General features: G+C 41.2%; 1 protein-coding gene and 1 pseudogene across 10 annotated transcripts in view; one reads left to right on the top strand and one right to left on the bottom strand.

The window, feature by feature from the left end:
- The window catches only part of LOC142841773 (A-kinase anchor protein 17B-like), a 179,262-nt gene that overhangs the window by 11,311 nt on the left and 146,081 nt on the right, over positions 1 to 21,870 (bottom strand). For 7 of the 10 annotated variants that reach the window (XM_075958800.1, XM_075958802.1, XM_075958801.1 and 4 more), the window contains 2 exons: positions 21,673 to 21,774; positions 3,589 to 4,357 (listed from right to left, as the gene is read on the bottom strand). The exons of 1 other annotated variant lie outside the window; for it this stretch is intronic. In XM_075958800.1, coding sequence (XP_075814915.1) covers positions 3,589 to 4,341 — 753 coding nt within the window. In that variant the 5' untranslated portion in view covers positions 4,342 to 4,357; positions 21,673 to 21,774. The remainder of the gene's footprint in view (positions 1 to 3,588; positions 4,358 to 21,672; positions 21,775 to 21,870) is intronic. 2 more of the 10 variants (XM_075958806.1, XM_075958807.1) reach the window with 1 other exon arrangement.
- On the top strand, positions 154 to 561 carry LOC142841579 (riboflavin kinase pseudogene; annotated as a pseudogene).

Here is a 21,870-nt window from a genome sequence, read left to right as displayed (position 1 = left end):
TGGTGCAATCCGGCTAGTATACAACCAACCTGGAAATGCAGAGTTCTTGTTTGAGTTTATTGCTTCCATGGGATGTATAGATCAGGCCACAGTCCTTGCTCCCAGGGGATGGTTCACAATAAACCCGCTGGAAACCTGCTGAATGCCTAAAAGATGCTGTACTTCTGCCTAGGCCAAGTGCTGCCAGGCTTCTGCTGCAGCTCCGAGCAGCTGAATGTTGCCACAGCTAATTTTTCCAGAACCAATTTCCAGTTTATCTGGTCCACTGACACTTATTATTGTTTCTCTGATGTGGGAAGTGGAAATGCCCATAAGATGGTTGTGAATACAAGACTGGAACCCATAGCGCAAGAACGTGACAAAGTCCATTAGAAACACTTATTGGGCATCCCTTCAAAGAGGATTTTTAGGAGGCAATCCACTGTTGCCTACCTCAGCCCAGAAAAGAACTTTGAGATTGAAGAAACAACTAAATGACTAGATTTACCAGAATATTTACAACTGAAAGATGAACATTTCTTCCAGGTTTCTAAAAATAAAATCATGAATGGCCATGAATGAAAAATGACCTTATTTCTTCATGCACTGCTTCCTAGTATTTCGCTGTTGATAAACTATGTAGGCTCATCTTGATAGTATTTTTAAAGGCAAGCATTTTCCTCTAGCTGCAAATTAAACAATAGGATGTAGTTACTCTACTGGGCTTCAGTTGCTTGGTCTAACGCATCCTACTACAGTACAAAAATCTCATTTCAAATTAAGAAGCTTTTAATGCAGTAGTTGATTAAAATGAATCACTAGAAATACAGTAAGTGCATTAAAATGAAAAAAAAAGATGATGTTTACAAAAAGCGAGTCAATGATTTGAGACAAGAACCAAAATTATGACGGTGAAATACCAGGATGGATGTACTTGTATAGCATACGCTGCGAAACCGAGGGAGCTGGGAAAGTAAATACATCAACAGGCGCTTGATAATTCACTCTAAGCCTAAGAAGGAAAACCAAGACTGGAAGTTTTGCTATCTTGTGCATTGGTACATAACTACAGGCAAGAAGCCTTTTGTGGGTTTTGTTTTAGTGATTTCTCTTGCGAGGGCAGTTCACTGTACTGTCTCCGTGTCTGGGTGGTGCGTCCTCAATTCCAAGTGGCCTAGATTCCCTGTCTATCAGAGGGTTTTGTTTGTATGCCAAAGGCAGGTGTCTTTCTGTTCTGCAGATCTTGTTTTGTATTTTGGAATACATCTTTCTCCTTTTCAAAACGGTAGATATTCTTTTCCTTCAATACCGCTCTTCTCTTTGGTTCTTTCTAGTTTGAAAGGATTGTCAGTTTTTCCCATTAGGAATAGCCTGCAATTGTACATTGAAGAGAATACGTCTATACTGTTCTGTTCTATCACAGTATGAATCGTGACTATGTGTGGGCCTGCACTGCACTCTGTGGGTCTGTAGGATTTAAGTGAGCACACAGGCCAGGTGTGGTGATGCGTGCCTGAAAGCTCCGCATTCAGGAGACTGCAGCAGGAGGGCTGCAAGCTTGAAGCTAGACTTGAGCTGTACCAGTGTGAATTTCAGGCCTGCTCGTCCCAAAACAAATTAAATAAATGCATAAGTGAAAACAGCCATCCATTTATGTGTGCCAGTTCATTAATGCAAATTAGTTCCTTCTCCCCTTGAAATATTAATAACCAATGAAACCCTGAAACAATTAGAAAGTTATTTTAATATTATATGTTCCAGCATCCCTAAACTATCCTAGTTGTATATTCCCAATATAATTTAATACTAGACTAGATAGTTTTCTGCAGCTTGAGATATAAAGTTGAGCTATAAAATACCTTGTGTTTTTGCTCCTACTAACTATTAATATTTAGCCAATTGGGTTCTTTGGCTATACAAATAGGCAGAAATCCTGGATATTTAGGAGCCACATCAGATAGTTCCCTATATTCTAGTTCATTTCAGCAACAGATGGAAGGGTAGAGAGTGAAGTATATAGAAGGTAATTTTAAAAATACCACATTATAAATCATTTCTAAGATGCACAAATAAAATATAATTATTGATGAAAGTAAGCATTTATAAAATCTGTAGAAGAACATTACAACTCAGAGAACAAGAATGAAGTCATGGAGAAATCTTGGTGCATCTATATACATAATATATACATAAACACAAAATAAACTTTGACTATGGATATATATATATATATATATGTACATGTTTGGTTTTGTATCTACATATTTTAAATACAAAAGAAGTGGAAAAAGCAATAAACTACATTATCATAAGTTCACACATCAAAAAGTTTAGCAATGAACCCAAATTTCTCCACGGAACCTAGGGCTTGTGAATGCTAGGTAAGCATCCAGCAGCCCACTCCTATCCCCAGCACCAGCTTCTGTTTTCTTGGAGACTTGAGTCTCACAGCCTCCAAGCTGCCTTTGAATTCCTGATCCTCTATTTCCATATCATAAGTGCTGAGATAAAAGCCACAGGCTTCCATATCTAGCTGAAAATAAAGTGTTTAGTGCTATAAATCCCTTATCTAAAAGAAGGCTCAGTTATTAGTGGCTTTGTGTGACAAATTGAAAAGTCAACCCAGAATGGATAAAGCAGTTTATGTTTGTTCCTAACGATGTTGTCATTTAGTGTGTCACACTCGTTATTTTATGTGCGTGACTATTTTGCTTGCTCTATTTCTGTGCACCACCTATATTCCTGGTAATCACAGAGGCCAGAAGAGAGCTTCAGATGCCCTGGAACTGTATTACAGACGCTTGTGAACCACCATGTGGGTCCTGGGGACCAAACCTGGGTCCTGGATCCTCTGCAAGAGCATCCAGTGCTTTTAATTATGGGGAGGCAGCTCTCCAGCTCCAGCTTTTATGATATTTTTGGCACATTATATTTTGCTAAATAGTCATTGCTTTCTAAAAAAAATAGTATATTATTTAGGTGTTAGCTAATTGTGCATATTTTTAAAGCTTTTATATCGTGCTTATATATTATAAAAAAATTATAGCAGTTCCATTTTGATAGGTCAAAATGTTTCCAGGCCTTGAAATAAATCTTGATGAATGCAAATGAAATAGGAAGATGACCAAAGCAATTCCAGACATCAATGAAGTGACATGCCTAGACACACAGGCTGGTTTTCAAAGCAAAGCACACAGACCTTCAGGAGTTTGATTCAATGGAATGAGGGAGAGAACTGCTCTCCTTGCGCTTTCAGACTTCAGGACTCCCTCTCACAGCAAATGGTCAAGTACAATACTCATATGCAACAGTTCTGAGGGAGGCACGACCAATCTTTTACTGCCCTCCCAAAGCTTGAGCAGAGACCCAGGTGATAAGAACCATCACTGTAAAACCCCAGCAGGTGAGCTACCTGCTTTCACAAGTTGGGTCTTCACATTAAGATTGGTTTCCTTCCTAAACAGACATGTATAAATGAGAGCATGCATCTGTGCAGCAATGATTGTTCAGACCCTAGTGGAATCTAAAGACATGTAACTTAGATGCTTCTTCCCAGCTCAGGCTCAGGATCACTTGAACAATGGAAACTGAGGTCTGGATCCTTCTTACCTTAATGTTGCATGCCAGAGCCTTGCCGTCGTCTCCTTTAAGCATGAGCTTCATGCCTCGAAGGGATTCCATGGCTTTTATAAAGTCAGTTGACTCCTGGTACTGGATAAAGGCCTCAAATGTTTGCAAGCCAAAGTTAAAACCCCCAAAGCTCCCACCTGTCATGACTTCTCTATAGGGGTCGAGCATGGGGATATCCACATTCTTGATCTTCCCAAAACTCTCAAAGACTACGCGAAGGATCTCTTCACAGGGCTTCTCTCCACTGGAACCTTTAGGTGCAAACCACTTACAGGGCAAGCCTTCAAAATAGATGGAATCTGGACTCTTAGCATGGTCTTGTTCTTCAGCTCCCGCAGTCACCGAGGCCTCTTTCTCTTTGGGGAAGTGTTCCCACTCTCCCTGGGCATCTGTAGCCACTACTTTCAAGTCCGTTTTCAAACCATTTAGCTTGATGATCTTCCCATGTAACTTGGCTTTCAGGATCTGAACCAAACTTCGGGTTTCAGCCTCACCCTCAAATCGGATGAAGTCTTTTGTACTCTTGGAGAGTCGCACTGTGGTGAACTGGTCAGGGCAAATCAAACTTTTCAGTTGGTCAAGAACTTCCCAATTAGAGAAGGGCCTCACGGATTCTATACATTCTGGGAGCAATACGTTGATCATTAATTTTGCTATAGGCTTGAGGTAGAGGTGCTGAGCAGCACAGAGCTCTGTTGCCTCAGAGTTATCATAAACCACTGTGACTGTCATGGTGTCCTCACACCACCTTAGAGGACAAAAGAGAGAAATTTAATATAGATGGAGTGAAACAGATTTGGACTGTGAAACGGTGTTAGTATTCTTAGACTTAGAACCAACTGACAGAGGGAATTAGACTATGAGTAGAATTGAAATAGTATCTTATAGCCCTTGAATCTAATAAGCCATTACAGTAGGGCTGGAGGATGGAAGGTTAACCAAAACAGGCAATAGCATGCCTATAGGGCAGCAACAAACAGGCTGAATTCGAGATGTAAAACATGATGCCAATCCAAGTATGGTGGCTCACAACTGCAACCCCAGTACTCAGCAAACAGAGGCACCACCTTGACCTAGACAATTCCAGATCAGCCTGAACTACAGAATGAGACCCTGTCTTAACTACCTACCCCCTTCCCCCAACAACGGCAACAACAAAAGCCATGATGTCTTTACATTAGCATCAAATCCTGGAAATTCATAGGTAGCAATCTAACAAAAATATGCATAAGATCTTACAAAAGAAACTACAAATGTCGGGTGAAAAAGAACTAAGAACTAAGAATGTCCAGTAAGCCAGTAAGAAGGCTCAATATGCCTGTTCTTTCCAACTAGATCTATAGGGCAATGGTGGCACACACTGGAGAGGCAGAGGCAGGCGGATAACTGTGAGTTCAAGGCCAGCCTGGTCTACGGAGTTAGTTCCACGGCCAGGCTCCAAAGCTACAGAGAAACCCTGTCTCAGAAAAACAAACAACAGCAACAACAACAAAACAACATGGGTGTCCAACTAGATCTGTATATTAAACATAATCCCAATAGAAAGCTCAACAAGTTATTTTCTGGATTAAATATGAATTCTAAGGCCAGCACATGGTAGTGTGCTAATCCTAGCACTTAGAGGCAAAGGCAGACAGATCTCTGTGAGTTCAATGGCAGCCTGGCTCACACAAAGAGTTCTAGGCCAGCTAGAGCTGCATAACGAGACCCTACCTCAAAAATTTCAATAAATTTCTAAAGTTTATATGGAAGTACAAGAACCTAAAATAACTAACTCAGTATTGAAGGATAGTAGGGCAATGACCTACTATAACTGACTTCAAAAGTTATATAATGCCACAGCCATTAGGATAAAATGACACTCAAATGAAAGATAAATATATTTAGGGAACAGGACAGAAAACTCAGAAATAAATTGACAAGGTCTATGGATGTAGGAAGAACTAATCTTTTCAATGAATAGTGCTGGAACACCAGACATTCAAACACTGTAAGTATGTGCCAAACTGGGCTGGAAAGAAGGTTCAGATGTTAAGAGTACACACTGCTCTTGCAGAGGACCCAGGTTTGGTTTCCAGCACCCAGTTCAGTTGGCTACAAATGGCCTGTAACTCCAACTCCAGGGGATATGACACCCTCTCTGGCTTCCACAGGCAACTGGACTCCTGTTACGTATCCCCATACATGTATATATATAATAACAAAAAAGTTTAAATGGGCCAGCCGAACAGGTTTGGGGATGTAGCTGAGAGATAGAGCATTTTCCTACCATGTTAATGGCCCTAAGTTTGATCTCAACACCAACAGAAAAATAGACAAAATACCTTAACAGACATCTCTCCCAAAATTATACTGATGACAAAAAGAATTTTACAGAGTGACTCTCATAGATTAATTTCAAAGTCTAGGATATATTTTTCTAAATAGCATTAAAGGAAATTAATTTCTAAATTCTTTTAGTAGAGATCATTTCTGGGGTGCTGGGAAATTAATCCAATTCCTTACATATGCTAGACTAGTACTCTTCCACTGAACTACATCCTAGCCCCTGACTTCGATATTCAGAAATCAGTAACATCATTTAATAGAATCCAGAATGCTTTGGGAAAAAATGAATGACTATGAAGAACAACCTAAGTTTCCCAAGAAGAGCTACTGACAAGGAATATTTTAAATTGTATTTTATTACTTTATGTGCAGCCAATCCTCTTCATTGGAATCATTTCTCCAGCTCTGCCAATCACTTCTTTTTTATTTAAAATTTTTAAAATTTTACATATTAGTCCCAGTTCCCCCTCCCTCCCCTTCTCCCATTTCCCACCTTTCCCTATCCCATCCCCCATCCACTCCTCAGAGGAAGTGAGGCCTCCCGGGGAGTCTGGTGTACCAAGTTGAAGCAGGACTAAGCCTCTCCCCTCTGTATTAAGGCTAAGCAAAGTATCCTACCATAGGGAATAGGCTCCAAAAGTCAGCTCATGTACCCAGGGTATGTCCTGGTTCCACTGCCAGGGGTCCCTCAACAGATCAAGCCACATAACTGCCACCCACATTCAGAGGGCTTAGTTTGGTTCCATGCAGGATTCCCAGCTGTCAGCCCAGAGTCCGTGAGCTCCCACTGCGATCACATCTTTTCCTTTTTTTTTTGGTTTTTCGAGACAGGGTGTTTCTGTGGCTTTGAAGCCTGTCCTGGAACTTGCTCTGTAGACCAGGCTGGTCTCGAACTCACAGAGATCCGCATGTCTCTGCCTCCCAAGTTCTGGGATTAAAGGCGTGCGCCACCATCGCCCGGCTGGCGATCATTTCTTATATGGCCTCTAAAACTCTCAGTTAAAACAATTAATCAAGAGAAAGAGATAAATATCCAGTAGGAAAGGAGGAAGTCAAATCTCCCATTTACAGATAACACTACTTTACACATAGAAACGCCTAAAGATTCTACAAGACTCTACCAAAAATATGTTAGAACTGATATACAAGTTACAGAATACAAAATCGTATACAAAAGTTAGTACTGGGGGCTGGAGAGATGGCTCAGCAATTCAGCACACTGGCTGCTCTTGTAGAGGACCAGGAGTTTGGTTCTCAGCACTCAACATGGAAGCTCACAACCATCTGCAACTCCAGAAACAGGGGTTTCTGCGCATTTTCTGGTCTCCATAGACACCAGGCATGCACATGGTGCCCAGACAGACATGCATGCAAAACATTTGCACACATAAAATAAAAATAAATAAATAAATCTTTTTTCTTTAGAATTTTTGAGATAAGGACTCACTATGTAGGTCAGACTGGCCTAGAACTCAGTATGTGGACCAGACTGGCCTTGAATTCCTTGACCTCAGCGAAATCCACCTGCCCTGCCTCCTGAGTTCTGGGATTGAAGATGTGTAACAATCCATCTAGCTTACATTTCTATACAACGAAAAAGAAATCAAGAGGATGATGCCGTTTGGAATGCCTGTAGGGATAGCTAGAAATCCATTTAACCACAGAGGTTCAAGAACCCTACAACAAAATCTATAAAGCACTGATAAAAAGAAACTGAAACACACACACACAGCGGGTGGGGGCAGAAGACACGGGGGCAGACAACAGCAGCCTGGAATGATGCCTCATGATCCTGGAATGGAAGAATCCATACTGTGACATAGACTACTCAATGCAATCTATCGATTCAATGCAAACCTCATTCAAAATACTAGAGACATCATCACAGAAACAAAAGAAAACACTCTTAAAAGAACTTACATGGACTGCCAAAGTAATTCCGAGCAAAAGCTAACACAACAAAGCTGGGGGCATAATAATATCTGACTTCAAAAGATGCCATGTGAAACTGCTGTGGCCAAAACATCACAGTGCTAGCATGAAATTAGACAGCTTGACCAACGCGATGGAATAAAGAACCCAGAAATAACTAATTTCTTTAAAAGGCACCAAGAATATACATTTGGCGAAGTATCTCCAATAAATGATCTTTGGAGAACTACACACACACACATTGTATGATATATTAACATTACCTTATCTATTTTTTTTTTGGTTTTTCGAGACAGGGTTTCTCTGTACCTTATCTATTATATATGAAACTAAACCACATACAAAACTCAACTTTAAATAGACCAAAGACTTACATGTAAGGCATGATACTACTTGGAAAATCATAGGGGAAAGTACTTCTGGGTACTGGCTTAGGCAAAACAGCATGGAAGCTCCTCAAAACACCAGAAACAGAAACAGAACTAGAATGTGTCCCAGAAGCCTCCTAACTGGGCATATGTCCAAAGGAAATGAAGTCAGTATGTAAAAAAATGCATCAATGCCCCCATGCTTACTGCAGTCTTATTCACAATAGTCAAGGTATGGAAGCAACTTGAGTGAATGGATAAAGAAAATGTAGTATTAGCAGCACAATGGAATATTATCAACCCCTGAAAAGAACGAAATCCTGTCATTTCCACAACATCCTAGAGCTAGGACATATTTTGCTAACTAAGCCAGGAATGCAGTGGCAAATATTACAGTGTCTTACACAAGGAAGCTAAATACTTGGCTTTCATAGAAATTGAGAGGAGGATAGTAGTTAGCACAAGATAAGAAGAATGAAGGAAGAGGGACTAGAGACTCCGGTTATATGAGTCATGAATGAAGCCCAGATTAGGGTAGGATTCGAAGAAAAAAAGGATTACTCAGCAACTGTGGTGCTAGCTTATCATAGGTTTCAGAGGTCATTTTTTGAAAACTGCTTTATTGCTTTGGGCTAGGAATGTGGCACAGTGGGACAAAGCTTGCCTGGCCTGCAGGCAGCCCTGGGTTCCATCCCCAGTACCACGAACACATAAAGACTGCTTTATTGAGACATGATTGATCTGCAACAACCCATTTTTAACATAAACTGAGCAAACGTCAACAGTGCACATTTTAATAAGTTTTGACACATGTATACACACCTGCAGAAAAACTATCACCATGATCAAGATAGTGGAAACAACCATTATTTTCACAAATTTTTTCTCGTGCCTTTTAGTAACCCTCCTTCTGTCTTTGGCAATCATTCATCTACCTGCAAAGCATTTAGTCCACAACCTATTTAATTTGTAAAATAACAAAAATAGATATTTCTTTTAAAATACTTTTATATTAAGACGCTAGCAGGTGCTTTTCTCTAAATCAGAGTACTTTCTCAGTTCTGAGGCCAATGTGCTAACTCTTATTTAATCAAATCTGTTAGAGAATCCTACTTGATTCTTGAAAACTGGTCTAAAAATATTTTTAATTTTCTCCCCACATACTCTGTCTTTTTAATGATCTCTAGTTGTGTGCGTGCGCGCACGCGCGCGTGTGTGTGTGTGTGTGTAGACAGGGTTTCTCTGTGCAGCCCTGGCTATCCTAGAACTCACCCTGTAGACTAGGCTGGCCTTGAACTCAGAGATCTGCCTGTGTTTGCCTCCTGAGTGCTGAGATCAAATGTCAGCAAGCATCCATCTTAATGTTCTTTATTTTTAACCCTGTTTAAATCAAATACACATATCTAAGCATTATAAATACACACACATATATATGTACACAGAGAGTTGGTTATATATTAATCAAAAACAGATACCAAAACAAGTGGAATGTCTTTAATCAAGTTATTAGGCTACTTACAATACTTAAAACTTTATAATACTTAAAACTGACTCCAAAAGGAAAGTTTGCGTTCCAGTTTTCTGTTTAAAGAAGGTTGTGATTTTGAATATTATAGGATTAACCTACCACTTCCCAACTGCATTTAAGTCGGCTCAGTAAGATTAAATCCATGCTTGGTACTGTTAACTGGGGCAAGAAACTGTAGCTGGGGGAGAACTTACTACTGTTGCTAAGTCAACAACAATAAACTGCCTCCTAAGTTCTTATCTTTATGCCCATAGATGAATTCACTTCTCAGCCTTCAGCAGAGAAGCTTCTTATTGCAGTGATGGAGGAAGGTCATTGGCTAATAAAGGAACTGCCTTGGCCCATTTTATTGGTTAGAACATAGGTAGGTGGAGTGAACAGAACGGAGTGCTGGGAGGAAGAGGAAGTGAGCTCAGACTCGACAGCTCTCCTCTCGGGAGCAGAGGCCTCAGGAGAGACACCATGCTCCCATCTCCAGGGCGGACGTGAGAGCTCTGCTCTCTGAGGCACATGCGATGAAGCTCCAACCCAGGATGGACATAGGCTAGCATCTTTCCCGGTAAGACCAGTGCTACAGTTTATTAGAGATGGGTTGATCGGGATATCAGAATTAGCCAGTAAGGGCTAAAGCTAATGGGCCAAGCAGTGTTTAAATGAATACAGTTTGTGTGTTGTTATTTCGGGGCATAAGCTAGCCAGGCATCCAGGGTTCTGGGGACGCAGCCCTGCCGCTCCCTATTACTACAAATGGCACCTGACGTGATGGACTAAACTCACTTAAAAAACCTGAGAAGGCTTAAAAATAAGGGAGAAAGAGTTTAACACAGATTGTTGGTGGCGTGCTGTAGAGAGATTTCCTGATTCGGCAACAGCAGCAGGAAAAATGCTGTGTCATTTTAAAGCGCAGCTTCTTGGGGCTGTGCTGCCAGCATGAACTCTGGCTTTAAAGCATTTGTGGCACTCTGCTTGCTAGAGGCAAGCAAGTGCTCTCATCTAAGAGAAGCTTCCTGACTCAGCTTTAGCTGCAAAACCCTGCAGCTCATTAAGAGGTCCTGCCACGAAACACTTAAATGGTGTTGACGAAAAGCTGAACACATGCTTTTCGGTTTTCAGCCATAGCAGGAAAAAAGCTGTGCCATTTAAAAATGCCGGCTTTCTGGGCCATCCTGCCAGGGCAAACTCTGTTTGAGGCAGGAGGGCCAACTACAGAGAGAGGACTTGTGTGTTGTCTGTGGACATAATGCTGCAACTTACTTGCTGGCAGGGACCTTGAAATGCTGTAGAGTTGTGGCAGTAAACATGGCTACAGCCAGTACCTCAGCCACGAGGTTGGAAAGCTAAGGAATGCACTGGATCTAGCTGGCAAAGCCACGGCTTTAGTCCTACTGATATTGCTTGGTAAATTAAAGACTCATGTGGTCAGAAAAAGAGAGATATACAGTAAAGAGAGATTCAAAGACAAAGAAAATTTTTAAATGGTTTACAGTGTATTAAAAATATATGCAGACTAAAAGTTGAAGTTCTTAAAGTAAAAAACAAAACAAAAAAAGGAAGAGAGTTGTTGTGTGTGGTAGTACACACCTTTAATCCCAACACTTGGAAGGCAGAGGGAGATTGATCTCTGTGACTTCAAGGTGTGGTAGCACATTCCTTTAATCCCAATGCCTGAAAGGCAGAGACAGGCCGATCTCTGAGAGCTCAAGGACAGCCTGGTCTACAGAGTTACTTCAGGTCAAAGATACAGAATCTGTCTCAAAAAGCAAAAATAAAAATAAAAAAAAGAGTTAAAAGTAAAAATAAACAAAATAGAGGTTAAAACAAAGCTGCACAAAGATGGAAAATACACAGAGAATTTTGATACTGTATGCTATTATGCTCTCTTTAAATTATTTAAATGCTGAGGAAGGAGCAACAGATGCTAAAAGATATTTATTTATAAATGCTGCTGAACTAATCCAACATAGATATTTTGATGCCTTGACTTTGAAATTTGGATCTAAGGACATGATGCTTTGGAAAGGAGTTTCTTATTTTGTTTTCACAGAGGATGAGACCCTGTTCATTTCTTCTATTCCGATTTGGTATGCTGGACCACACCCTCCTGAAGGGTTGGTGTGAACACCTTCAGAAAATTGCTTCGCTCAACTGCCAACTGAGATGAAACTAGCACACAGGTTATACCATGAAAGACCTAATTAACGACGCCCCCATTCAGTAGGAAGCAGTTTGGAGAGAAATAACTGCGCCCATATTCCCCAAAAATGTTTATAAATGTTCTTTTACATTTAAAGGGGGATATGATATAGGTATGAATAATTTGCATTAGTATAGATTTTGCTTTATTTATAGAGATTTATGGTCAATTTTGTTATATGTATATGTATTTCTGATATTGATTAAGGTATTGTGATTGTGTAGTTCATTATTAAAATGTAATGTATAATTAGGAAATATAAGTTGTTGATGGATAATCATAAATAATAGTCAAGTTTGTAGTCATGTTAGTTAATATTTTCTAGATGTGCGTAGATATATTTTAGATAGGCATTTTTCATATTTTTCAAAGATTATAGAATATGGCATTTTAAATGTTTTAATAACTTAGGGCTTTTCATAACAATGAGACACTCTGCTCCTGGAAACACCAATCTACTTCAAGAGGAAGATGGGCATCAAAGAGGCTCCTTATGGAGTTTGATAGCCATTTGGGCAAGAAACTGTTCTTGCCTGGACTATTGCATAAACTGGACACAGAGAACCCGCAGAGAGAGGACTACTGAACTTGCCTAAGGTGAGATGATCTTTCGGGGTTCCTGATTCATGAAAGAGTCTGCGAGACATTCTGCAGGACACAACAGATAGTGACTGAACTGACTTTGAATTTTCCTGCTTTATGGAAATGTCTGCTGGATACCATGGGCCTGAAGGCTGAAGATGGATGCCCCAACGGTACAGAGGAACTTTGGGTGACTGTCCAGGCAGTGAGATGTCTCTGTCATTTCTAGAGTTTTAAAAGTTGCTTTTTTTCTTGTTTGCTTAGGTAATTTGTATCTTTCTGGAGTCTTTGATGGAGTTAAAAATAGTTATAGTTATAGTTTTCCTTAGTTATGATAAAGATTATTGTAATTTTTACTTGATAACTGTTTTGTTAAATGTAATTTTGCTATGTTAAAGTTAAAGCCTTCCTTTTTTTGTTTAAACAGAAAAAGGGGAAATGATGGAGGAAGGTCATTGGCTAATAAAAGAACTGCCTTGGCCCATTTTATTGGTTAGAACATAGGTAGGTGGAGTGAACAGAACGGAGTGCTGGGAGGAAGAGGAAGTGAGCTCAGACTCGACAGCTCTCCTCTCGGGAGCAGAGGCCTCAGGAGAGACACCATGCTCCCATCTCCAGGGCGGACGTGAGAGCTCTGCTCTCTGAGGCACATGCGATGAAGCTCCAACCCAGGATGGACATAGGCTAGCATCTTTCCCGGTAAGACCAGTGCTACAGTTTATTAGAGATGGGTTGATCGGGATATCAGAATTAGCCAGTAAGGGCTAAAGCTAATGGGCCAAGCAGTGTTTAAATGAATACAGTTTGTGTGTTGTTATTTCGGGGCATAAGCTAGCCAGGCATCCAGGGTTCTGGGGACGCAGCCCTGCCGCTCCCTATTACTACAAATGGCACCTGACGTGATGGACTAAACTCACTTAAAAAACCTGAGAAGGCTTAAAAATAAGGGAGAAAGAGTTTAACACAGATTGTTGGTGGCGTGCTGTAGAGAGATTTCCTGATTCGGCAACAGCAGCAGGAAAAATGCTGTGTCATTTTAAAGCGCAGCTTCTTGGGGCTGTGCTGCCAGCATGAACTCTGGCTTTAAAGCATTTGTGGCACTCTGCTTGCTAGAGGCAAGCAAGTGCTCTCATCTAAGAGAAGCTTCCTGACTCAGCTTTAGCTGCAAAACCCTGCAGCTCATTAAGAGGTCCTGCCACGAAACACTTAAATGGTGTTGACGAAAAGCTGAACACATGCTTTTCGGTTTTCAGCCATAGCAGGAAAAAAGCTGTGCCATTTAAAAATGCCGGCTTTCTGGGCCATCCTGCCAGGGCAAACTCTGTTTGAGGCAGGAGGGCCAACTACAGAGAGAGGACTTGTGTGTTGTCTGTGGACATAATGCTGCAACTTACTTGCTGGCAGGGACCTTGAAATGCTGTAGAGTTGTGGCAGTAAACATGGCTACAGCCAGTACCTCAGCCACGAGGTTGGAAAGCTAAGGAATGCACTGGATCTAGCTGGCAAAGCCACGGCTTTAGTCCTACTGATATTGCTTGGTAAATTAAAGACTCATGTGGTCAGAAAAAGAGAGATATACAGTAAAGAGAGATTCAAAGACAAAGAAAATTTTTAAATGGTTTACAGTGTATTAAAAATATATGCAGACTAAAAGTTGAAGTTCTTAAAGTAAAAAACAAAACAAAAAAAGGAAGAGAGTTGTTGTGTGTGGTAGTACACACCTTTAATCCCAACACTTGGAAGGCAGAGGGAGATTGATCTCTGTGACTTCAAGGTGTGGTAGCACATTCCTTTAATCCCAATGCCTGAAAGGCAGAGACAGGCCGATCTCTGAGAGCTCAAGGACAGCCTGGTCTACAGAGTTACTTCAGGTCAAAGATACAGAATCTGTCTCAAAAAGCAAAAATAAAAATAAAAAAAAGAGTTAAAAGTAAAAATAAACAAAATAGAGGTTAAAACAAAGCTGCACAAAGATGGAAAATACACAGAGAATTTTGATACTGTATGCTATTATGCTCTCTTTAAATTATTTAAATGCTGAGGAAGGAGCAACAGATGCTAAAAGATATTTATTTATAAATGCTGCTGAACTAATCCAACATAGATATTTTGATGCCTTGACTTTGAAATTTGGATCTAAGGACATGATGCTTTGGAAAGGAGTTTCTTATTTTGTTTTCACAGAGGATGAGACCCTGTTCATTTCTTCTATTCCGATTTGGTATGCTGGACCACACCCTCCTGAAGGGTTGGTGTGAACACCTTCAGAAAATTGCTTCGCTCAACTGCCAACTGAGATGAAACTAGCACACAGGTTATACCATGAAAGACCTAATTAACGACGCCCCCATTCAGTAGGAAGCAGTTTGGAGAGAAATAACTGCGCCCATATTCCCCAAAAATGTTTATAAATGTTCTTTTACATTTAAAGGGGGATATGATATAGGTATGAATAATTTGCATTAGTATAGATTTTGCTTTATTTATAGAGATTTATGGTCAATTTTGTTATATGTATATGTATTTCTGATATTGATTAAGGTATTGTGATTGTGTAGTTCATTATTAAAATGTAATGTATAATTAGGAAATATAAGTTGTTGATGGATAATCATAAATAATAGTCAAGTTTGTAGTCATGTTAGTTAATATTTTCTAGATGTGCGTAGATATATTTTAGATAGGCATTTTTCATATTTTTCAAAGATTATAGAATATGGCATTTTAAATGTTTTAATAACTTAGGGCTTTTCATAACAATGAGACACTCTGCTCCTGGAAACACCAATCTACTTCAAGAGGAAGATGGGCATCAAAGAGGCTCCTTATGGAGTTTGATAGCCATTTGGGCAAGAAACTGTTCTTGCCTGGACTATTGCATAAACTGGACACAGAGAACCCGCAGAGAGAGGACTACTGAACTTGCCTAAGGTGAGATGATCTTTCGGGGTTCCTGATTCATGAAAGAGTCTGCGAGACATTCTGCAGGACACAACAGATAGTGACTGAACTGACTTTGAATTTTCCTGCTTTATGGAAATGTCTGCTGGATACCATGGGCCTGAAGGCTGAAGATGGATGCCCCAACGGTACAGAGGAACTTTGGGTGACTGTCCAGGCAGTGAGATGTCTCTGTCATTTCTAGAGTTTTAAAAGTTGCTTTTTTTCTTGTTTGCTTAGGTAATTTGTATCTTTCTGGAGTCTTTGATGGAGTTAAAAATAGTTATAGTTATAGTTTTCCTTAGTTATGATAAAGATTATTGTAATTTTTACTTGATAACTGTTTTGTTAAATGTAATTTTGCTATGTTAAAGTTAAAGCCTTCCTTTTTTTGTTTAAACAGAAAAAGGGGAAATGATGGAGGAAGGTCATTGGCTAATAAAAGAACTGCCTTGGCCCATTTTATTGGTTAGAACATAGGTAGGTGGAGTGAACAGAACGGAGTGCTGGGAGGAAGAGGAAGTGAGCTCAGACTCGACAGCTCTCCTCTCGGGAGCAGAGGCCTCAGGAGAGACACCATGCTCCCATCTCCAGGGCGGACGTGAGAGCTCTGCTCTCTGAGGCACATGCGATGAAGCTCCAACCCAGGATGGACATAGGCTAGCATCTTTCCCGGTAAGACCAGTGCTACAGTTTATTAGAGATGGGTTGATCGGGATATCAGAATTAGCCAGTAAGGGTAATGGGCCAAGCAGTGTTTAAATGAATACAGTTTGTGTGTTGTTATTTCGGGGCATAAGCTAGCCAGGCATCCAGGGTTCTGGGGACGCAGCCCCGCCACTCCAATTACTACATTGCAGTAGATGGGCATTACTGCAGAGACCTACAAGTAGTTGACATGCAGGGAAGAGAATGGTGTGCTCAGCTCTAAAGGGTATATCTGTATTATGCCCTCTTCTCCCACGACTCAGGGACCATCATAGAAAAGGAGTGGAGAGATTGTAAGAGCTAGACATCATGGCTATCTGCAATGAAATTATGTTCTGAACATGACAGCTCTATTGCATACATGAAGTCACAGCCACTGTGACAACACACACAAAACTGCATAAGATCAAGCCAGACAAAAACCCCACTTTGGAGTGCAGAGGCAGGCAGTCAGTAAGCCATCATTAGCTCCCTTAGCTGAGGAGCTGAAAGCAACTGAGAGCTGCTGGGAGATGGTGAGTCCATTTCCTTAAGGGGTGTGGCCCCTGAGAGGCTATGCATGCTCCAGTAGATGGTCCACGCACATACTGACAGCTCTAAGCAGACTCAGTTGGGAAGGAGTATTGGTGGGGGAAGGAATGGGGTGAATTTGATGATTTGTTTTTTTTAAGACATAAAAATGAAATTTAAAAACAAATTTTTTGAGCAGAAAAGAAGCCTTACTTCAATTGACAGTAACAGTAGAATTAATGAACTCTTTCTCATCGGTTTCCTCAGTCGCTGTAGATACTCATAGACTAGTTACTCATAAGAGGTTTAACAGTCTAGTATAAACCACATCCTCACGCAAACAATGTCATGATTAGCATCTCCATGAATTCTCAAAGGTTGAAATTTTTTTTAAAAAATTTAACTATTCTCATGGTTCTAATGTGTTTTTCTGTTAGGATAAGATACGATGACCAGGTGGGAAGAGTTTGTTTGGGCCCCACTTCCATGTCATAGTCCATCACTGAGTTAAGTCGGGGCCGAAACTGCAGGAGAAACTCAAGCAGAAACCACGGAATAATGCTGCTCACTGGTTTGCTCATTGCTCGCACCCAGCCAGGAGTTTTGTTTTTCTACAAAGCTCAGGACTACCTGCCTGGGGATTGGGATGGTGCACAGATGGCCGGGCCCTCCTACATTCATTAATAATCAAGACAATGCCCCAAATACATGTCCACAGCCAGTCTGATCAAGCCAATTCCTTAATGGCTGTTCCGTCTTCCTGGGTGACTCTAGGTTGGGGTTGATTTGGCAATCATAATTACCCAGGACACTCTAGTCCTTATCAACTTGGCACACGAACACATCCCTGTTATATCATAACATTTTCTTTCTTGTCTCCAAGATCTCATGTTAATATCATAACAGAAAACACCGTCGAACTTTAAAAAATCCTCTAGTTTCTAAAGTTTTCAATGCTTTAAAAATTCAAGGTCACTTTTCAGTGGGCTCTTATAAAATCAAAAACAAGTTTAACAACTTATTCTGAAAAGGAAGAACCAGAGCATAGGAGCAATCATACTTAAGCAAGACCAAAATCCACAGCAGAGCTCAAAGTCTGACATCTGAAACTCACTTACGATCTCCTGAGCTTCAAAGGGCTTGGGTCAAAACCCTCTTAATCTCTGCTCTCTGTAGAACGCACACCTTGTCCGGTAGGCTTAGCCAGGTTCCACTTCACACTTTCTACTGCCCTTGGTAGCCTGTCCAGAACCCTGGAATCGTTAACATTCTGGGGTCTCCCCTGCATCTGCGGCTTAACCTTCACCAGCCACCTCTCAGAGCCTTCCTGGAGTAACTCCAAACCTGCCAGAAGGCACCGAGCCTCAGCTGCTCGACAGGCCCCATTCATGCCTTCAAACCAGTACCATACAGGCGACTCTTGCACTCTGACAAGTTCAGCTGTCACCCTGCGATGCCAACTTGGATCCCCTGAATCACAGCTTTTGTGTTCTGACTGTGAGAAAATACTTGCCAGAAGACTGCACGTCAGTTACGCTGATCTCGTATTAATCATGACTGAGTCTCAGCCCCAGCTGACTAGCGTCCATTGTCTCTGTGCAACACATTTCACCTTAGTGATGCCGGTCTCTTGTTAATCACAACTGATTCCTCAGCCTCAGCCGACCAGCAATCCCAGATTCTTTATCCAAAATATCACACAAATGGCCTCAATAGTCTTTGCCTCCTTCTGAAACCTCACAATGCAAGCCTCCATTGTCTGCACGTCTCTCGTGGCCTTATCTTCAGAGCTCCCACTAGACCAAGTCCATTAAGCTCTGAGCACTCAATGGTTTTTTGTTTTTTCAGTTTAAAGTGCCAAAATCCTCCGCAATCCTCCAACAAAATAGTCAAAAGGCATAAAAAAGCCGTACGGTCAGGTCCGTAATAGCTGCAACACCACTCCTGGTGCCAACAGATGGTCTAGTTGCATTTCTCTTGCTGTCGTGAAACACTGACCAAAAACTAAAACCAACTTGTGGAGGAACGGCTCTCCTTCCAGCTTCCACTTCCAGGTCACGATCCATCATTGAGCAAAGTCGGGGCAGAAACTTAAAGCAGCTGTGCGATGTTTTCATTTGTGAGCTAATTAAAATGAAGTGGCTTCATTTATTAAAACAAGAACGTTCCAGCTGTGCAACAATGCGTACACCAGTATCTTTTTGTTGTTATTTGTTTGTTTGGGCTTTTTTAAAAAAATATTTATTTATTTATTTATTATGTATACAATATTCTGTCTGTGTGTATGCCTGCAGGCCAGAAGAGGGCACCAGACCCCATTACAGATGGTTGTGAGCCACCATGCGGTTGCCGGGAATTGAACTCAGGACCTTTGGAAGAGCAGGCAATGCTCTTAACCACTGAGACATCTATCCAGCCCCCTGTTTTTGGCTTTTCAAGACAGGGTTTCTCTGTGTGTCCTTGGCTATCCTGGAACTCGCTCTGTAGACCAGGCTGGCCTCTAACTCCCAGAGATGCGCCTGCCTCTGCCTCCTGAGTGCTGGCATTAAAGGCATGTGCCACCACCGCCCAGTTTTACCAGTATTATCTTGCATCCAGAGCTTTATTAGAATATTTCACATGCATGCTTCCAAAAACAGAACATTTCTGGGAGAGTCCCAGGAAACACGACTGCTTTCTCGACTCATCAAGCCATCTGATCCTCCACCATCTGCTCTTCCCTGCTTCTTTATAGTAGCAAAGCTGGCTAGGTAACAGCCGACTGAGTTTAGGGATGAGGGTACAAGACTAGAGATGCTCACAGCACAAGGCCAACTCCACAAATTCTGGAGTCAGCATCCAAAGCCCCTCCAGCACTTTCATTTCAGGACAGACTAGAGCAATTTATCTGATACTTCATTGGATATATACATATATACATATTATAATTATATATATGTATAAATTATATATATAATTTCATGTATAAATATATATTTATATATAATTTTTAGTGAAATTGGCTTTGATTGAAAGCATTTGTGTCATAGGAAAAATATACGTCAAAAGCCACTCCTTGTTTTTTTTCCCATTCTCCGTCATTTGCAGTCAGAATATCAGCAAGGCCATTTGAATAAAGGACATGCAAAAAGTAGCAGCAGGGAAAAAAAGGGACAATGTACACAACTCAAATTCTCTCTCAAAGTAGTTCTTTGTTGCCTTTATTCTCCAGGCATTTGAACCTTAAGGATGTCATTGTGAAAGCATCTAAGACATGCAAAATTCTACAAATGCATTATGGAAATCAGCAGGACACCCAACGTTTATTTGGGTCAAGGCAGCCTAACTCCATCTCCACTCTTCTGGCAAATACAGAATCCCCAGAAAACCTTGATCAAATACAAATATCCCACAGCTCTTTAGTCAAGACGCTCCCATATCCAGACACATCATTAACCTAAACATCATTTCAAACACTGAGACTGACCATGTGCTCTGATCTTTGAACAATGTCAAGATCACATCATTAAATTGAGCAGCACTCAGTACTGGAATCATAGCAAATTTATGTCCTTCTGTGGAATTCCCAGAGTCTGGTGGCTTCAAAGAACTCATATAAGACAATGGGACTTTCTGGGAAGAAAAGAAGGGGATTTTTGAGACCTGTAGCATTCAGGAATGACAGATTTGCAACAGTGAAATTCTAAGAATCGTTTCTCTTCTACCACGACTCACATCCAGCTACAAGGCAGAGTTTATTGTGGGGAATTAGAATCTTTTTTTTTTTTTTTTTGGATTTTTGAGACAGGGTTTCTCCGTAGCTTTTTTTTTGGTTCCTGACCTGGAACTAGCTCTGTAGACCAGGCTGGCCTCAAACTCACAGAGATCCACCTGCCTCTGCCTCCCGAGTGCTGGGATTAAAGGCGTGCGCCACCACCGCCCGGCACTAGAATTTTTGAACAAAGAAAATGGGCCAGGCATGGTGGTACAGGCCTTGTCATCTCAGTGATTTGGAGGTAGACACAGAAGGATCTCTAGTTCAAGACCAGCCTAGGATATATAAGATTCTGTCTCCGAACAAAAACCCAAACCAAAGGGAATAGGAGGGGATGTGAAGGAGAAGGGAGGGAACCCAGGAAAGGAGAAAATCAGACTCGTTAATTTGTTTCAGTGCAAATTAATTTCCTGATGTGCAAAGCTGTGGGCCCCATTCCCAGCATCACATATACCAGGCATCATGGCCATAAGCCTGTAATCCACACTCGGGAGATAGAGACAGGAGGGTCCAGAAGTTCAAGGACATCCTTGAATACGTAGGGACTCTGAGGTCATTTGAGGCCAGCCTGGGATACACGACACCGTGTCTCAAAAACCAACCAACAGATACCTAAATAAATAAGCAAGCAAAGAAAACATAAATTCTGTATTTACATGATCCTGTGTCCTGCTGTGTTATGAGTGAGCCCACGATAGCAAAGGAGGAAGCTAGTTAAAAACTATATGCACAAGGCAGCTAGCAGACCTGTCTGACAAGTCCTTTCGTCCTTTCCCCTTCTTTATTGGGAAACACCTTTTCCCCAAACGCCTCCAGCCAAGCAAGCTGCTTTTCACCTGCACCTGGATTAATTTACCACGACGCTGCCTGAAGACTTACTGCTTTCTCTTATTCACACGGAAAAAAAAAAAAGGAGGCCAGAGGGGACTGAAAGAAATGTGGCTAAGTATCTGCCTGGCTCCTGCTTCACTCCTTTAATAATCTGAGTATTATTTGTGGGAAATGCTTATCACAACACTGCCAGTGTTTTGCAGCTTCGAGCGTCAGTCTGAAATTACCAGCAAAATTCCTGCCTATCAGTCGCCACCTAGGGGGCGAAAGCAACCTTTACACCAGAGTGTACTCGGGTTTCTGAGCGCATGGCTCCCAACCTTTCTAAAACCCCAAGGTGAAATTCTTTGAATCCAAGTCCCATGAAATAGGATATATTACCCAATACCTTCTGTGGGAAATGTGTCAAAGAAGGAAATATCACAAAGGCCACGCTTCATGGGAACTCTTCATGACGAGCACTGTGCTGTGGCATCCTAAGGCGGGGACACTGTCAGAGAGAAACAGGTACAAAGTCAAAAGTGAATAAAGTAATTCACAAATTTAAGTAACCCAACTGTTTATATCATGCTCACCACGGACAGCT

Source organism: Microtus pennsylvanicus, chromosome X (assembly GCF_037038515.1).
Source record: "Microtus pennsylvanicus isolate mMicPen1 chromosome X, mMicPen1.hap1, whole genome shotgun sequence".
NCBI classification, from domain to species: Eukaryota; Metazoa; Chordata; class Mammalia; order Rodentia; family Cricetidae; genus Microtus; species Microtus pennsylvanicus.
The sequence above is the reverse complement of the archived record's forward strand: the minus strand, read 5'-3'. Positions and strand labels throughout refer to the sequence as shown.